Source organism: Lissotriton helveticus, chromosome 7 (genome assembly GCF_964261635.1).
Source record: "Lissotriton helveticus chromosome 7, aLisHel1.1, whole genome shotgun sequence".
In the NCBI taxonomy this organism is placed as follows: Eukaryota; Metazoa; Chordata; class Amphibia; order Caudata; family Salamandridae; genus Lissotriton; species Lissotriton helveticus.
Genome location: NC_136068.1, coordinates 1,858,812,197 through 1,858,825,778, shown reverse-complemented (window position 1 = coordinate 1,858,825,778; position 13,582 = coordinate 1,858,812,197). Strand labels below are relative to the sequence as shown.

The window sequence follows — 13,582 nt, the reverse complement described above, 5'->3', positions numbered from 1 at the left end:
ATACAACATGATTAATTCGGGGTCTCAGAGTACAAGGCATTTGCTGCTATAGATAAGGCGCAGGTGTAGCTTTTGTTGCTAAGTAAGGAAGCAAAAAGCACACTATGGTTTCTAGTTGCATTAAAAGAAACCGACCAAGTTAGTGGGCCTTAAAAATTAGGCACAACTGGCAGCAATGCAACTTTCACACTTAAACGCCCATTTCTCACATGTAATTACTTACCACCTTTTCTGGTGTTGCCGGTTCTTTTTTGGCACTATGTAAGTAGTGCATACGTGAAGAAGTGTATTATTTGGTTAAACAAAACAATTACATTCTTAAGAGCAGTAATCAATTATTAAAACCAACATTCAGCATTTGTTTAAATAGGATTCTCATCTAAACAACAAGGCTAAAAGGAGCCAAAATATCCCATAGGAAACTGTGGGGGAGAATGAGGAATCAGCAATTCCCCCTGAAATCCTCATTGTTTGGGGAAGCCTCAGGGTTCAATCCTGAATCCCCGTTAACTCCACATGCCCAAAGTTATAAGCACCCCCAGCATAGCTAATTCTGGGATTGCGGAAAAAACACTCCACATCAGGGGTCTCTCAATGAGACCCAAAGACTGAGAGCGGACAGTAAGTACAGAGCGTTGAAATACCTCTGTGACTTAAAAGCTCTCAGTTGAGGTGGGTAGAACACTAGGTCACATCTTTAAATCCTGACGGTCCAAGTCTGCACTCTTATTCTTACACAATAAAAAAAATAGTTATGCACTGGACAACAGAGATATCTGTTACTCACGGTACTACAAAATGGCAAAACTCAGGTCGCAAGCGATATATGAACAAAGTTACTACTATAGCTTTGGGCTTCAGAGGTGGCTTTAGCCTGGAGACGGCCATATTCAGCATCATGGGGATGCCCTTGCAATACTGGACAAAGGAGAATACTCCTTGACCTCTCCTTGACCTTTGACACTGTTAACCACAACATTCTACTAAACACCTTAAATACTCAAATGGATCTGAGGAGGACAAGTCCTTAAATGGTTCTCCTCCTCCCTCAACAAAGGACTTCATATCTAATCCAACCCATGTCAACCAAGAAGTTCTTCGAGGTTTCATCCTATCCCTGATTCTCTTTAACTTATACATGGAACTTCTAACTTCAATTGTTCCCCAAGCCAAATTACAGTGTCATCTTTAAGCAAATGACAAACAACACTTCCTAAAAATCTCTTCTCTAAAGGAGGTAATCAACGGCTTCAAGTGCTTAGCTGAGCACCGGCAGGTTTTTAAAGGGGGGCTCGAAACGGGTCTCTATCGGGCTCTGTTTCCTACCCTGGCACATGCGGTTTTTTTCTTTTCTGGACTGCAGTGACAGCAGGTACATCCACGTGTGCATGCTCACACTGCTCACTTATCACTAGTGGAGAAGTTACGGAATGACATCATGCCAGGTGAGCGTTGTAGGGGAAGAAAAATCCTTCAAAGAGTCATTTTCTCTCTGGATTTCCCTTGTCTTTTTGAAACTCAGGAGCATCAACATTGTCGTGGTGTCACCAGGGCTTTAAGTGGAAGCTTTTTCAATAATATATACATGCCATAGTTGCTGCTTATTTATCTTATGCAAGTAACAACCATTGACAAAGCCAATTGTCCTGACTTGTTGTAGGTATGATGTTACTTGTTGTATCATATATCTGGATGCAATGACAGAAACAGCATAATACAAGTCGGGCGGCACACTATGCTAAGCACAGATTTTTAGCTTACTTGTTTTAAGCCACGCCCTTAATTACATTGGCCACGCCCCATTGAGAGACCCCCCGACCCCAGGTTTTTCATCCCACTTAAAGCCCTGGATGTAATCCTTTACCATCAACTGCACGGGATCTCTTGGAAACTCCCTTGACAAACACCTAAACGTGATCACCTAGATCAACACTGGCTTATTAGGAAAATCAATTCATTCATTCTGTTACCCGAGTTCTGAAATGTGGGGCAAGCCCTCGTAATTGCCAGGCTATATTAGGGTAATGCAGTGTGTACCGACACACCCAGATCTCAAATAGCACCAGTAAGGACTATGCTCAGCGCATCTTGAAGACTAGTAATCGGAATAAGGCGCTACGAGCACATCACTCCCTTAATAATTGCTCTAAAGTTACTACCTATCAAAGCACAATGCATTTTAAAGATAGCTTGTGTCACACACAAAGCTGTACGCCACTGAACCTCAAAATAGTTGCCATTTAAACCAATCTTATTTGGTGGAAGATTCACACTGAGAAGCTCGGACTTGTGTGCGCTTAGGATATGGAACTCCTTACCACCAGTGATCCACACGAACGGCTCCTCTCTGACTTTCAAGAAGAGAGTGAAATAACTTCTTTTTAAAACGTACTTACTGCTGTGATGGATTGGATCTTGCATTGGACGGCTATATCTGTACCTAGTTCAATGCTACTTGTAACGTACCACAGTTAACTGCCTTGGATGCTTCAGACGCTAATGTACCATTACCTCTGAATCTCTGCTTATATTGTTACCTGCTGTTTATATTGTAAAGCTTGGCCTAATCAGCCATGCTAACTGTAGCCAAAGGTAGATTGATTAGACGCATCCTATGTAACTGTTGCATCACCTTTACATTTCGGGCTTCACTGTTCCCTACTTGCATATATTGTACCCAACTTGATTAACTTGCTACCTACACAGTAACTTTTCTGCATACATTGCAACCAGCATACTTAAACTGCAAGTTACCATTAAATATTTGGTTACTCTGCAGACTGCGGAAAAACATAAAAATGTTTCTGGACCTGCAGGTCTATTGACTTAAATAATCTACTTGACGTAATTATAATGCTCTTGCCCTATAAACTGGTTTCAAATCATGTGATCCTGGGCAATTTTTTTTTTATTCACTGAGCCGCCATTTGCTATTTTACAACATATGTGAGCACCTTCAAATATGCGAGTTCAGCATATCTGCTGTAGAAAAACACTTTTGTTGAATTAAAGCACTAAACTTTTGCACCATATATAATACAAATCAAGCCACATATAAGATACACACGACGCTGACCTGCCTCATAGTTCACTAAACAGCATTGTCATCAGGGCGGGGGCAGGAATGTTTCTCAAGTCTTGCTTAAAAACTATCACTTTTAATAAATACACACCTGAAGCATTAAATGGTCCCACCCTTATTTGCTATCAGCAGATTTTCCATAGAAATGGCCACAACATTTCCCACTGACATGTAGTTATACTGATCAAACTATAGTGTATACTCTTTGGAAATTGAGTTTCTACAAATATTTGTCATATGCACATCACCAAGTAGTGTTCTGATTGTTTTACTTCTATTTAAATCTTTGATCGCATCGCACTTCTGAATTACCAAAAATAAAATGTACTTTCATAATTCCTGATATATTTTAAATATGTGTGGCTCAATGGTTAGAGCGGCAGACCCTGATGCAGGGGTCTGGCCCGGGACCAGGGTTCAATTCCCGCATCGGCGGCTCTTGGACTCAATTTCCCCGGACCTGATAAATCTCGCCTCGGTGCCTAGTCTAATCATGGGGCCCACTCTGTGCAATAGCTTGCTTAATCTCCACAACGGCCCAAGCAGCGCTGTGGATGCCTGGCTTCACCTTGGGGGTGCCCAGGAGTGGACATTTCACAAGAAATCCAGGATGGGTTCCACAGCGGTATGAATACAGCGCTACGAGGCCTCCGGGTAGAAGTGCGCTATATAAATACTCTACATTTGCAAGCTGTTTAAATGTTCTGCGTTAGAAACAAACTGACATCTTACAGCCTTTTGTTTCACAATGATGGTCAGAAGGCTCGATTGACAAAAACCTCCAACTGTAATAAGAGAAAGAAAAGCAAACACCATTTTCCAGGTTAAGATAAGAATGAATTTGTAAAAAAGACAAACTAACATTTGATCTCTGTCCTTGAACAGACAGCAAATGAGTCGAGATAAAAATAAGATTTAAAGGAATCTTTATTGCTCATTCACTTTCTGAATGAACAGAACACCTGTTCCTTCCAGCTCAAGTTCACTCCCTAGAATGGACGAGTAGGTGCTAAAAAAGCTTGACCTGTTAAATCTGATCCGCCATAGTGAGTGGGTGAGTAGATTTTTCGAGGTCTGATCTGTAATCTGTATGTTACCTTATTCTGTACAGCGTTCCGGCACTCTTGGGCCATGTTTACGCTTTATAATACTCTCAATAAATAAATAAATATAGGTGAAACTAGACCACATCCCTCTTTTTCATATAAGCAAGTCTCTATTTTGCGATGTAGATGTACTATAACTTCACTCTGTACGCTATTTGTAACTCTAAGTTTGCACCTTACGATGTCATAACTGTATTATTATCATGGTCGGATGACATTCAATAAAATGTAAATTGATACTTGTATAGCGCACTACTCACCCGCAAGGGTCTCAAGGCGCTTGTACGAATACCGCTGTGGAACCCATCCTGGCTTTCCCTGTGAGGTGTCCACTCCTGGGCACCCCCAAGGTGGAGGCCAGGCATCCTTAGCGTTGTGGGGGCCGTTGTGGAGATTAAGCAAGCTATTGCCCAGAGTTGCAGAGTGGGCTCTCCATGATTGGAATAGGCACCGAGGCGAGAATGATCAGGTCCGTAGAATTTTTAGCCCAAGACCCGCCGAGGCGGGGAATTGAACCCTGGTCCCGGCCCAGACATCTGCATCAGGGTCTGCCGCTCTAACCATTGAGCCACACTTCTCCAAAAATATTTCTTTTTTAAAAAGCAAGTCTCAATTGGGAACAGGCGTTCTCCATTGTCATAGACAGCTTGATCATCTTATGCTCCTGAGTGAGCCACACTTCTCCAAAAATATTTCTTTTTTAAAAAGCAAGTCTCAATTGGGAACAGGCGTTCTCCGTTGTCATAGACAGCTTGATCATCTCATGCTCCTGAGTATTTCCACTTGTTGAAAGTATCATCATTTGAGAACTCAATGCCTGATGAAATTAACATAGGGTTTAAAATTCTACAAAGAAGCCAGTGATCGAAAACCATTACTAGATGGAAATCTAAAGACACCGCCAGAAAGACAGGATTGTAAAAAATATCAGGAGCACACTTCAGCACCAGTACAAACAACAATCAGGCCTTCCTAATATATCCTTTAATTTAATCAGAGTTCAGTGTTATTTCTATTCCTTGGCACTTCTACAAACTCCTTAAAAACACATTTGTAGCATTTTGCATTAAAAGGCTGTTTTGCTGAATTAACACCAACTGAGGCAGAGAGGTAAATGTTCCCTCTGACCTGTCTGGAGCAAACCTGGGTAGGGAGCATGTTCAGCAGCAGTCTGTAACAGTGGCATCCCTGAAGCCTTGAAGGGGGTGGGGAGGTCACCCAGTTTGTGCTAATGGGAAGAGATGTACAAATCTTTTTGCTTTAAGAATTGTTTCGCCTTAAAAAAATCTATTTGCGTCCAAGTGTTTGGTGCATTAATGCACCTGCTGTAAAAACTTTGGCAGATCAGAGTTTTGACACAAACTGTTAGGCCTTCCAACTGTTACCACATATTTGGGTAGGAGTACCACTTGTTGTTCATGACACCTTTAAATACTTATCATCCCTCTAGGCACTCTCAAGGATTTCATGGAGTTAATAGTTCCTAATACCTGCCCTGCAGTTTGTTGACATGATAAAGTGGAGAAATGATAACAGATCTCCAGTAACTACCTGTCACTTACCAGTAATTCACCCTGTACTTTGCATTCAACTTATATTTTTGTTTTTTTTTTTTCATTTGGGAGTACACTTTAAAACTATTACAGTACAAAGGGAAAAAAATCAAGACTGTGGTTAAGAACGACATGGAATAAATAGAGAGCACTGATGCATTCATATTTTCGAATCCGGGGCAGAGGTGGCAATGAGCAACATGCAATTACTAAGGTAGTAATACTCACTGATTTCTTATGGGTAAAAATGTTTTTTTTTTATTTCAATTATTTCACTGAACTGAAGTTCTTATTTGATAATGCAATTGTTTGTGTATAATGCCTTCATGTGCTTTTATGGTCTAAAGAACCGAAATAAAGATTAAACTAACTACTAAGGTGTTAATGCAATTGGTGATATAATTACCATTGACTTGGCTAAATGTAATTTGTTTACAGCGCTGCAAAGAAACCATCCGTGGTGAGTGAAAAGTAAGATAATAACATTTATCATTAAAAAAGTCCAGAAACATCACTTTCCTCCATTCTCCAAGTCCTCAAAAATGCAGTTCCTGCAGATCTCACCACACGCACCTACATTAATATCATACAGAGCAGCTTTCAGTACAGCCTGGGACCGTCAGGTCCTTTTCCAATCCCATAAAACTATTAGAATTTGCAATAAAACGAGCGTGACAAATTATGGCGATTATCAAAATGCATTAACGAAATCACAAAAATAATAATGCATAATAATTATGAAGAGCTACCAAACCTGGCAGTACCAGGGCTGCAACACTTTATTTGAGAGAGCACGAGCGACAAAATATTGTTAAAATATCAGTTCGCTAATTTCAAAATACAATTATTGATTGCAATTAATTAGTGTACATAATGTAAATAAAGCCCACCCTGGCCGTGGAATGCAGGGGCAGGGCAGGGCTCACCTTATCCAAATAGCAGCGGGACATTGCTGCATGAATTAAGGGGGTGCACAGGTGGAAGCAGCCGGAGCTAGGGTTCGGGACCCCCCAACAGATCGCTGCCCCAACTCCCTACTCTTTCCCCTCCTGGTGCACAAATCCCAACAATACTGCAGTTGAGCGGCCCCCACCTGGCCCGGAGACGGTGCGCATGCGCGCTGCCTGGGCACACGGCTCTCCGGCGCATGCGCGGTGGGAGCGCTCCAGACGGAGCACGCTCTGCAGCTCGGCGGGAGGGAAGGGTGATCGTGGGGGCACGCGCGACATGAATGACGACACGTTCGTGCGCATGCGCCGACGCGCCCACTCCAACCCCAAACATTCCCTGCATGGAGTGTAGTTCACTTTAACCCCCCAAAATATAGATGGCTTGAAAGTTCATGCAAACATATGATAAAAGTCTCTTCAACATTTAATAAAAAGTGCATTTCATCACCACCCATACGACAAGCCCATTACTAGAGGGCTCAGTGGCAAGCCAGTTGTCATTTGTATGGTATTTAGGGTTACTACCGTTAGGTTTGCCAATGTGGCTGGTTTTCTACAGGCACAACAGGTTGACTCCTCTCTCTCTCTCTCTGAACATTCAAGGATAGTTGGTGACCGGACTGTGTTAACCACCTTCGTTTGTTTTCTCTCAATCACCTGCACTGGCTTACTTATTTTTCATGTTGTATTTTTTTTATCTCTGTTTTGCTTCCTTGTTGCCTTCCTACTATGCAATGCAATCTCCTTCTGTTTTTACAATGTGTATGCAAAGCTCTCTGATACCTACGGGTCAAGCAAGCGCTATATAAAACTTTAGAATCAGCCCTGCCAAGTGTCACACATCCGGTGTGACACTAACGCATTTTAAGTTTCATTACCGCATTACCGCATGTGAAAAAATTGTCACGCAAATCAGCGTATTTAAAAGCTGAGTGAATTACCAGTATTTGAGGATGTCACTAGCCTGAGGGACTGTCAGGCCTGATTTAAACTGAGTCACTCTGTGGCAGCGCGCATCCCGTGGCTTCTGCGCGCTGCTCCAGCAGGCTGTATCTTGGTTGAATCACTGCCGCTCCTCGGGTCTTACTGGCTGATGTCATCGCGGGGGACGTCACTGACTCACTGTGGAAGCGCGCAGTTTATTTTGGGCGCTCAATGCAGCTTGATAGTTTGTGGGCTGCACAGCATGATGCTCATGGTTAAAGGGAGCACTAATTATAATTACGGCACCGTCCGCCAGCTTGCATCGGCTCGGGCACAACGAGCAAATTGTTATTTCCGCCCCCCATTGAATCATGCAATATTTTACTGTAGCCGACGGAAAGAAGTCTGTGACACTGGGGCCGCCTGGACAGACTGGAGGTGGAGGGCCCCTCTCAGTGAGGTTAGTAAAACTTTGCTATCACCTCATGTTCGAATGGTCGTGGACAGTGGGAGAGAGAGCCTGTGTGCGCTAAGTTAAGATGCTGGCTTGAGCCCCCACCCACACGTGCAGCTCTTCCGGCGCATCTCGGTTATCTCTCCTTGGTGAAGCCTTGGGAGAGGCCGCAGGGCTCTAGAGCGACTGGAAAGGTTTTTTTTCTATTGCTTGGCAAAGGAGCCCCCCCACCCACCCTCTCATTGGGCCTCCTTGTTTGTTCAGAGCGTCACTCTCTTCCTCACTAGTAGAGGAAAAGAGATAAGAGGCAGCACATGAAGGCCACAGTGGATCTTTCACTTATTCAGAAACTCAGTCTGCCCGGGTCAGGGCAGCTAGCACAGCAAAGCATACCCCACTCCTTTACCGAACCAATATTTATTAGAGCTTCTTATGAAGTAGAATACACTGTGCCGTCTTTATTCACGACGTCCAATTAAATGCCGCGGATTACTTTCGATTTATTAGGGCATCTTAAACTTCAGAGAACTTTAACCATTTAAACTCATGAAAACAGACTGCAAACATACCTGAGAGCTTACCCAGTTCTGTGTGAGAAGTGTGGATCATCTCAATCAGGTGCCTACCACTCCATTCTAGACTTATTCTGAGTTTGCCTGTGCCCCTGTCACTCACACAGTTGGCTCTGCTTTGGTTTTCAGTTGCATTACAGCTCAGGTCACTGGTGGCTGTTGAGGGAGACTGCAAGTCATTCAGCTGATTATAATGACATTTTGAACCACTTCCAAGCTGCTTTATCTAATTTCTGCAATTTTAGCTAGTCTGATCAATGGAAGTCGGTTATATTTCTTACTTTTTGCAGCAGTTAACTTAGTTTCTCGTTCCTCAACTGTGTGCAATTTCTGAATTATTGTTTCCCTCCTCTTCATTGCTTAATTTTGCTCACGAGACAGTGTCACTCATAGTCATTGAAATGTCACTCATAATTACTCTTAAAATATTAAAATGTCACACATAGCAATCTGAAACCTTGGCAGCTATGTAGAATACATAAATAAATTAAATTAAATAAATAAAGGTATGGTCAGGGCTTTAAGTGGGATGAAAAAGCTGGAGGGAGGGAATGTCTCAAAAAAGCTGAAGGGGGATGTCTCTCAAAGGGGCTTGGCCGATGTAATTAAGGGTGTGGCTTTAAAACAGTAAGCGAAAAATCTATGCTTAGTATAGCGTGCTGCAGGACTGGTATTTTGCGGCTTCTCTCACTGCATCCAGATACATTGGCTTTGTCAATGGTTCTTAGTTGCAAAAGCTAAATAAGCAATAGCTATGGCTTCGTTGCATATAATATTGATGCTTCAGTTCTGACATGATGAGACTGTGAAAGAACTATAACGAGTCTCTTTGAAGTTACAGCAAAGGCAGGGGAGAAGTGTGGCACTGCTGCTGAGTTAAGATTTTTTTTTTCACCCTGAGGATGAGGGCAAAAATACAGAGCCCTATATGGACCTGTCTCAGCACCTGAGGAAGAGGTGTGGCTCCACGGCCAGGGCGACTAACTCCGGAATCTGGCGATCACGGTTCGATCCCCGGCACCGGCGGCAGATTAGCCCAGCACCATGTGACTCTGGGCAATAGCTTGCTTAATCTTCCCGACGGCCCCCAGCGCCTAGAGACCCTAACGGGTGATTGTGCGCTTTACAAATGTGGATATTATTATATTATATTATTTAGAACTGTCCCCGGCCCACTTAAAGCCTTGGGTATGTTAATGTCCTGGCTGGTACAAAACAAAGCAAAATCACCTAGAGACGGTATTTTTAGCCCTTATCTGTACATACTTCAAACAGCAAATATAAATAGAAAACACATTTAAATATGTTCTCGTGCTGTGTTAGCAAGCCCCTAATAATTAAAGCAAAGAGGGGAAGAAAAGTAATGTTACAAAATAAATACTTTCAATTTTGTTTCAAGTTAAGAGAGCTGGGGCCCACCTAAAAATCCCAACTCAGCCAGATGGTCTTTTTAGCTGCTTGAGAGGTAAGAGGGAGGAAACAATCACAATGAAATCTTATTAGAGTATAACTAATTTTCTTACACAATAATTAATTCGACAATTATCTGAGATTAGTAAGGTTTAATTAAAAATTAAAAAATATATTCATATAAATCAATCTCAGCATCATTAGGTATTAAAGACACAGCTCTAACCCTACTCTCCTCGTGCCTCTCCTCGAGGGAGCAGATGGTGTTGATAGAGCAAGATTTCGCATATTACGCGACTTGCTTGTAATCAAGAACCTCAAATAAATTATAATCCTATAACTCAACCTGTATGTTTTACTAATTTCCCTTTAATTTTGATGTGTGTGTATCATAGTGATGCTTGCCTATGTGTGTACTAATTTAAGTAACCCTTGTTCCTAAAAATGGCCGCCGCTTGATGGGTTTCTTCTGCGCATGCGTTAGTCACACTCACGTGACGTGACGTACGTGCAGTTCTGGTGGGAAACTGTGCGCCTGCGTACTTGCGTCTAAAATGGCTGTCTGTGTCCTAACATGGTGAAGCTTGTGCAGATGCTTTTGTGTTATTGTCGTTTGCACTAATCTTAATGCCATAGTATATTTTATAGTAAGAGGTATAGAGCAGCTATTCATGATATACGATGATTTCATTTATATTCTATGTTATTAATTTGTTTTCGCTTACTTTTCATGTACCGCGATATTGGGGGCCTGAGGGAGACGCGAACCATCTTGAAAGTCTCTACTGCGCATGTCGCACAGGCAGGGAGAAGGCAACCTTGAGCAGTGGAACTCAGCCAGCTGGCAGCCACAGTCAAGATGCTCCTGTGAACGTAACCTCTAACCCAGCAAGATGGAGCTGAACTGTTCCTAACTCGCTACAATTGTTATTTTCTATTGTATTCTGTCAAATATCTTGTGAGAACCCCAAAATCACTAGGCGGTCCCATAAAATGCAAATTCAGGCTTGTGATTGGTGTGTTAGCCTATCCTACCTGGGGACCAATCGAAATAGGGGATTCTGACACTTGCAACATTTGGGGGGTGGTACACTGACCCGAAAACAGTATAACTAGCCTAGGTTTAGCTAGAGAAATTGTCCGACTTGTCTGAATAGCTGACCTGTCACTGACCCAACGCACTCAATAGGTGATTGAATACAGAGCGCTGCGGAGCACTCTGTCCGAATTTGACCATAGACTCTAAGGTTTTACTAAACCTTAAGTGCTGGCGGAGCACTTTGCTGGAGAGTTCGCTAACCCAATCGGGGTTCTGACTAATAGCTGCAGAGAGGGTGGAGCGCAGGCGTTGCTTCCGAACTGCGGGTGCTGGTCGTGCCTTGGTGGTCCTGTCCTGATCCTAATCTGGTTCTCCTGTCCTGTCCTGGGGTGTCCCATCTGCACCTGCTGTCCCATAGATGACTGTCCTTCCTTGGGGTATTTCCTGTCCTTAACTGACTCGTGGCCAGGGTTGGTCTTCACACCAGTCTAGGTAAATATAGTGTTAAAACTCTATACTGCACCTTTTATTTTCTGTCTTTTGCTTCAATAAAGACACACCTTTGCATTTGTTTAATTTTCCATGCTTTCCGCAATCTACTATATGAGAAGTCGTACATTTTATTCTCCATAGCATGTTCCTATGTTACCCTACCTTTTAGTACAATTCTTCCATACTGTTTATAAATTATAGATGTGGTTTATAATTTTCTCCTACATATCTGATTTGAAGTAATGATGCTAGAACTATAGCGTGTTCCACTTTTTCCCCCTCCTATATATGTATATGATTTCCAATCTTTTACTCTTGAAGTATTTCCCAAACAGTAAAATTCTAATTTGTGATCCACTCCCGAATCTACTTAGCATATTACATTTTGTTCTTACCTCCCTATAGACTCATAAATGGTTGCCTTAGTGTTCTTTCTTTATGGTTATGTGCTGTTCGTTATGTTGATTATTGACTGCCTGTTGGTAGTAAATTGTATGCTCTCCGAATCTGAATTCTAGATAAACTTTTAAAACTTTCCAGTAGTTTGTGGTCATTTTATGAATACAAAGAGAAAATATAAAGTTGGTATTGTGTTAACTGCCTTTCTTTCACAGCTAGCTCCCTGATCCATTGTGATCATAGGTACCCGTAACGGTGGATTGGTAAGTCGGGTACATGAGGAATAAAATAGGAAGGAACCAGGGTTACTGGTAGTAGAGTGTAAGGTCACCCGATTAAGGTATATGATAAATTGAAACAAGTATATGGGCCTGGTACGTGTATGGTGAAATTATTTGGCCGGGTGACCTGCGATCTCTATCAGTGTGCTGGGACAATCTTAAATCAGAGAGGTTTTGCCTCCCATACAGAGTACCGCAAGGATCAGCACTGTCGCCGACCTTGCTTAACATCTAAGCCACCCCTCTGGCCAAGCTAAACAAAGCGCATGGCTTTTTGCTGGTCTCTTACACTGACGACACTCAGTAATATCTATCTCATCGAGTGTAGAAACAATATCCGGGAGTTTTCATAACTGTCTGAAGCACATTATGGGATGGATGAATCTGAACTTTCTTAAATTGAACACAGATAAAACAGAGGTCATGGTGTTTGGAAAGGGCCCACCCATATGGAATCAATTATGGTGGCCAACAGAGGCAGGTAGCTGCCTCCATCCGTCTGTAAAGGCTAGGAACTTGGGAGTGATGTTGGACGACCAATTAAACTTTGCAGGACAGATTAACCTCCTGACTTCCTCATGTTTCTTCTTACTAAAGATTCTGTGCGAAATCTTGCCTTTTATCCCCCAGGATTTTAGAAAAACTGTAATAGCTGCATTAATTCTCTCGAAAATTGACTATGGCACCGTGCTGTTTTTGGGCATTGACAAGCGACAATTAGTAAAACTTCAGTCTCTACAGAAAGCAGCAGCTCGAGTGTTGCTTAATATTCCCAAATACCACTCTATCTCTAGCAGCATCAGGCAACTTCATTGGCTTCCGGTCCAGCAGTGGGTTGAATTCAAAGCTCTCTGCCTGGTACGCAAAACACTGTATGGTGGGGGCATTGGACATGTAGAAACTCTTTCTATGGTACTCCACGTGGCAGGATCTTAGATCAGCTAACATAGGACTAATTCAGGTCCCAAAAATTCGAAGGGCCTGATGCAGGGGAAGAAGCCTATCCTATCGGTCGACCACACTCTGGAACAAGTTGCCGGTCACTACTAGGTTACAACCTAATAGACTCCTGTTGATGAAGGCATGGCTTTTCCCCTCAAAGTGAATTGCCCCAGTCCCTTTAAACAACATACACCACATGCAACACTCAGCATCAAGACGCCTCGGCATTCATGCGCTCTATAAATACTTTACTTACCTACTTACAGTATTGAACTACAGAACAAACAGAAGGAATCCAAATCTCCTGAAGAGATGTACTCTATAGAACAAGAAGCATACAACTAATTCAGTTATGATGATGCAAGTAATCAGAAAAAG

At 42.5% G+C, this 13,582-nt stretch overlaps 1 protein-coding gene across 1 annotated transcript in view; it reads right to left on the bottom strand.

Annotated features, from left to right (window-relative positions):
• Window positions 1–6,841, bottom strand: part of LOC144770839 (uncharacterized) — a 165,334-nt gene extending 158,493 nt beyond the window's left edge. The window contains exon 1 of the mRNA XM_078655622.1: window positions 6,668–6,841. Within this exon, the coding sequence (XP_078511748.1) occupies window positions 6,668–6,691 (24 nt within the window). The 5' untranslated portion in view covers window positions 6,692–6,841. The remainder of the gene's footprint in view (window positions 1–6,667) is intronic.
• Between the last annotated feature and the right edge of the window lie 6,741 nt (window positions 6,842–13,582).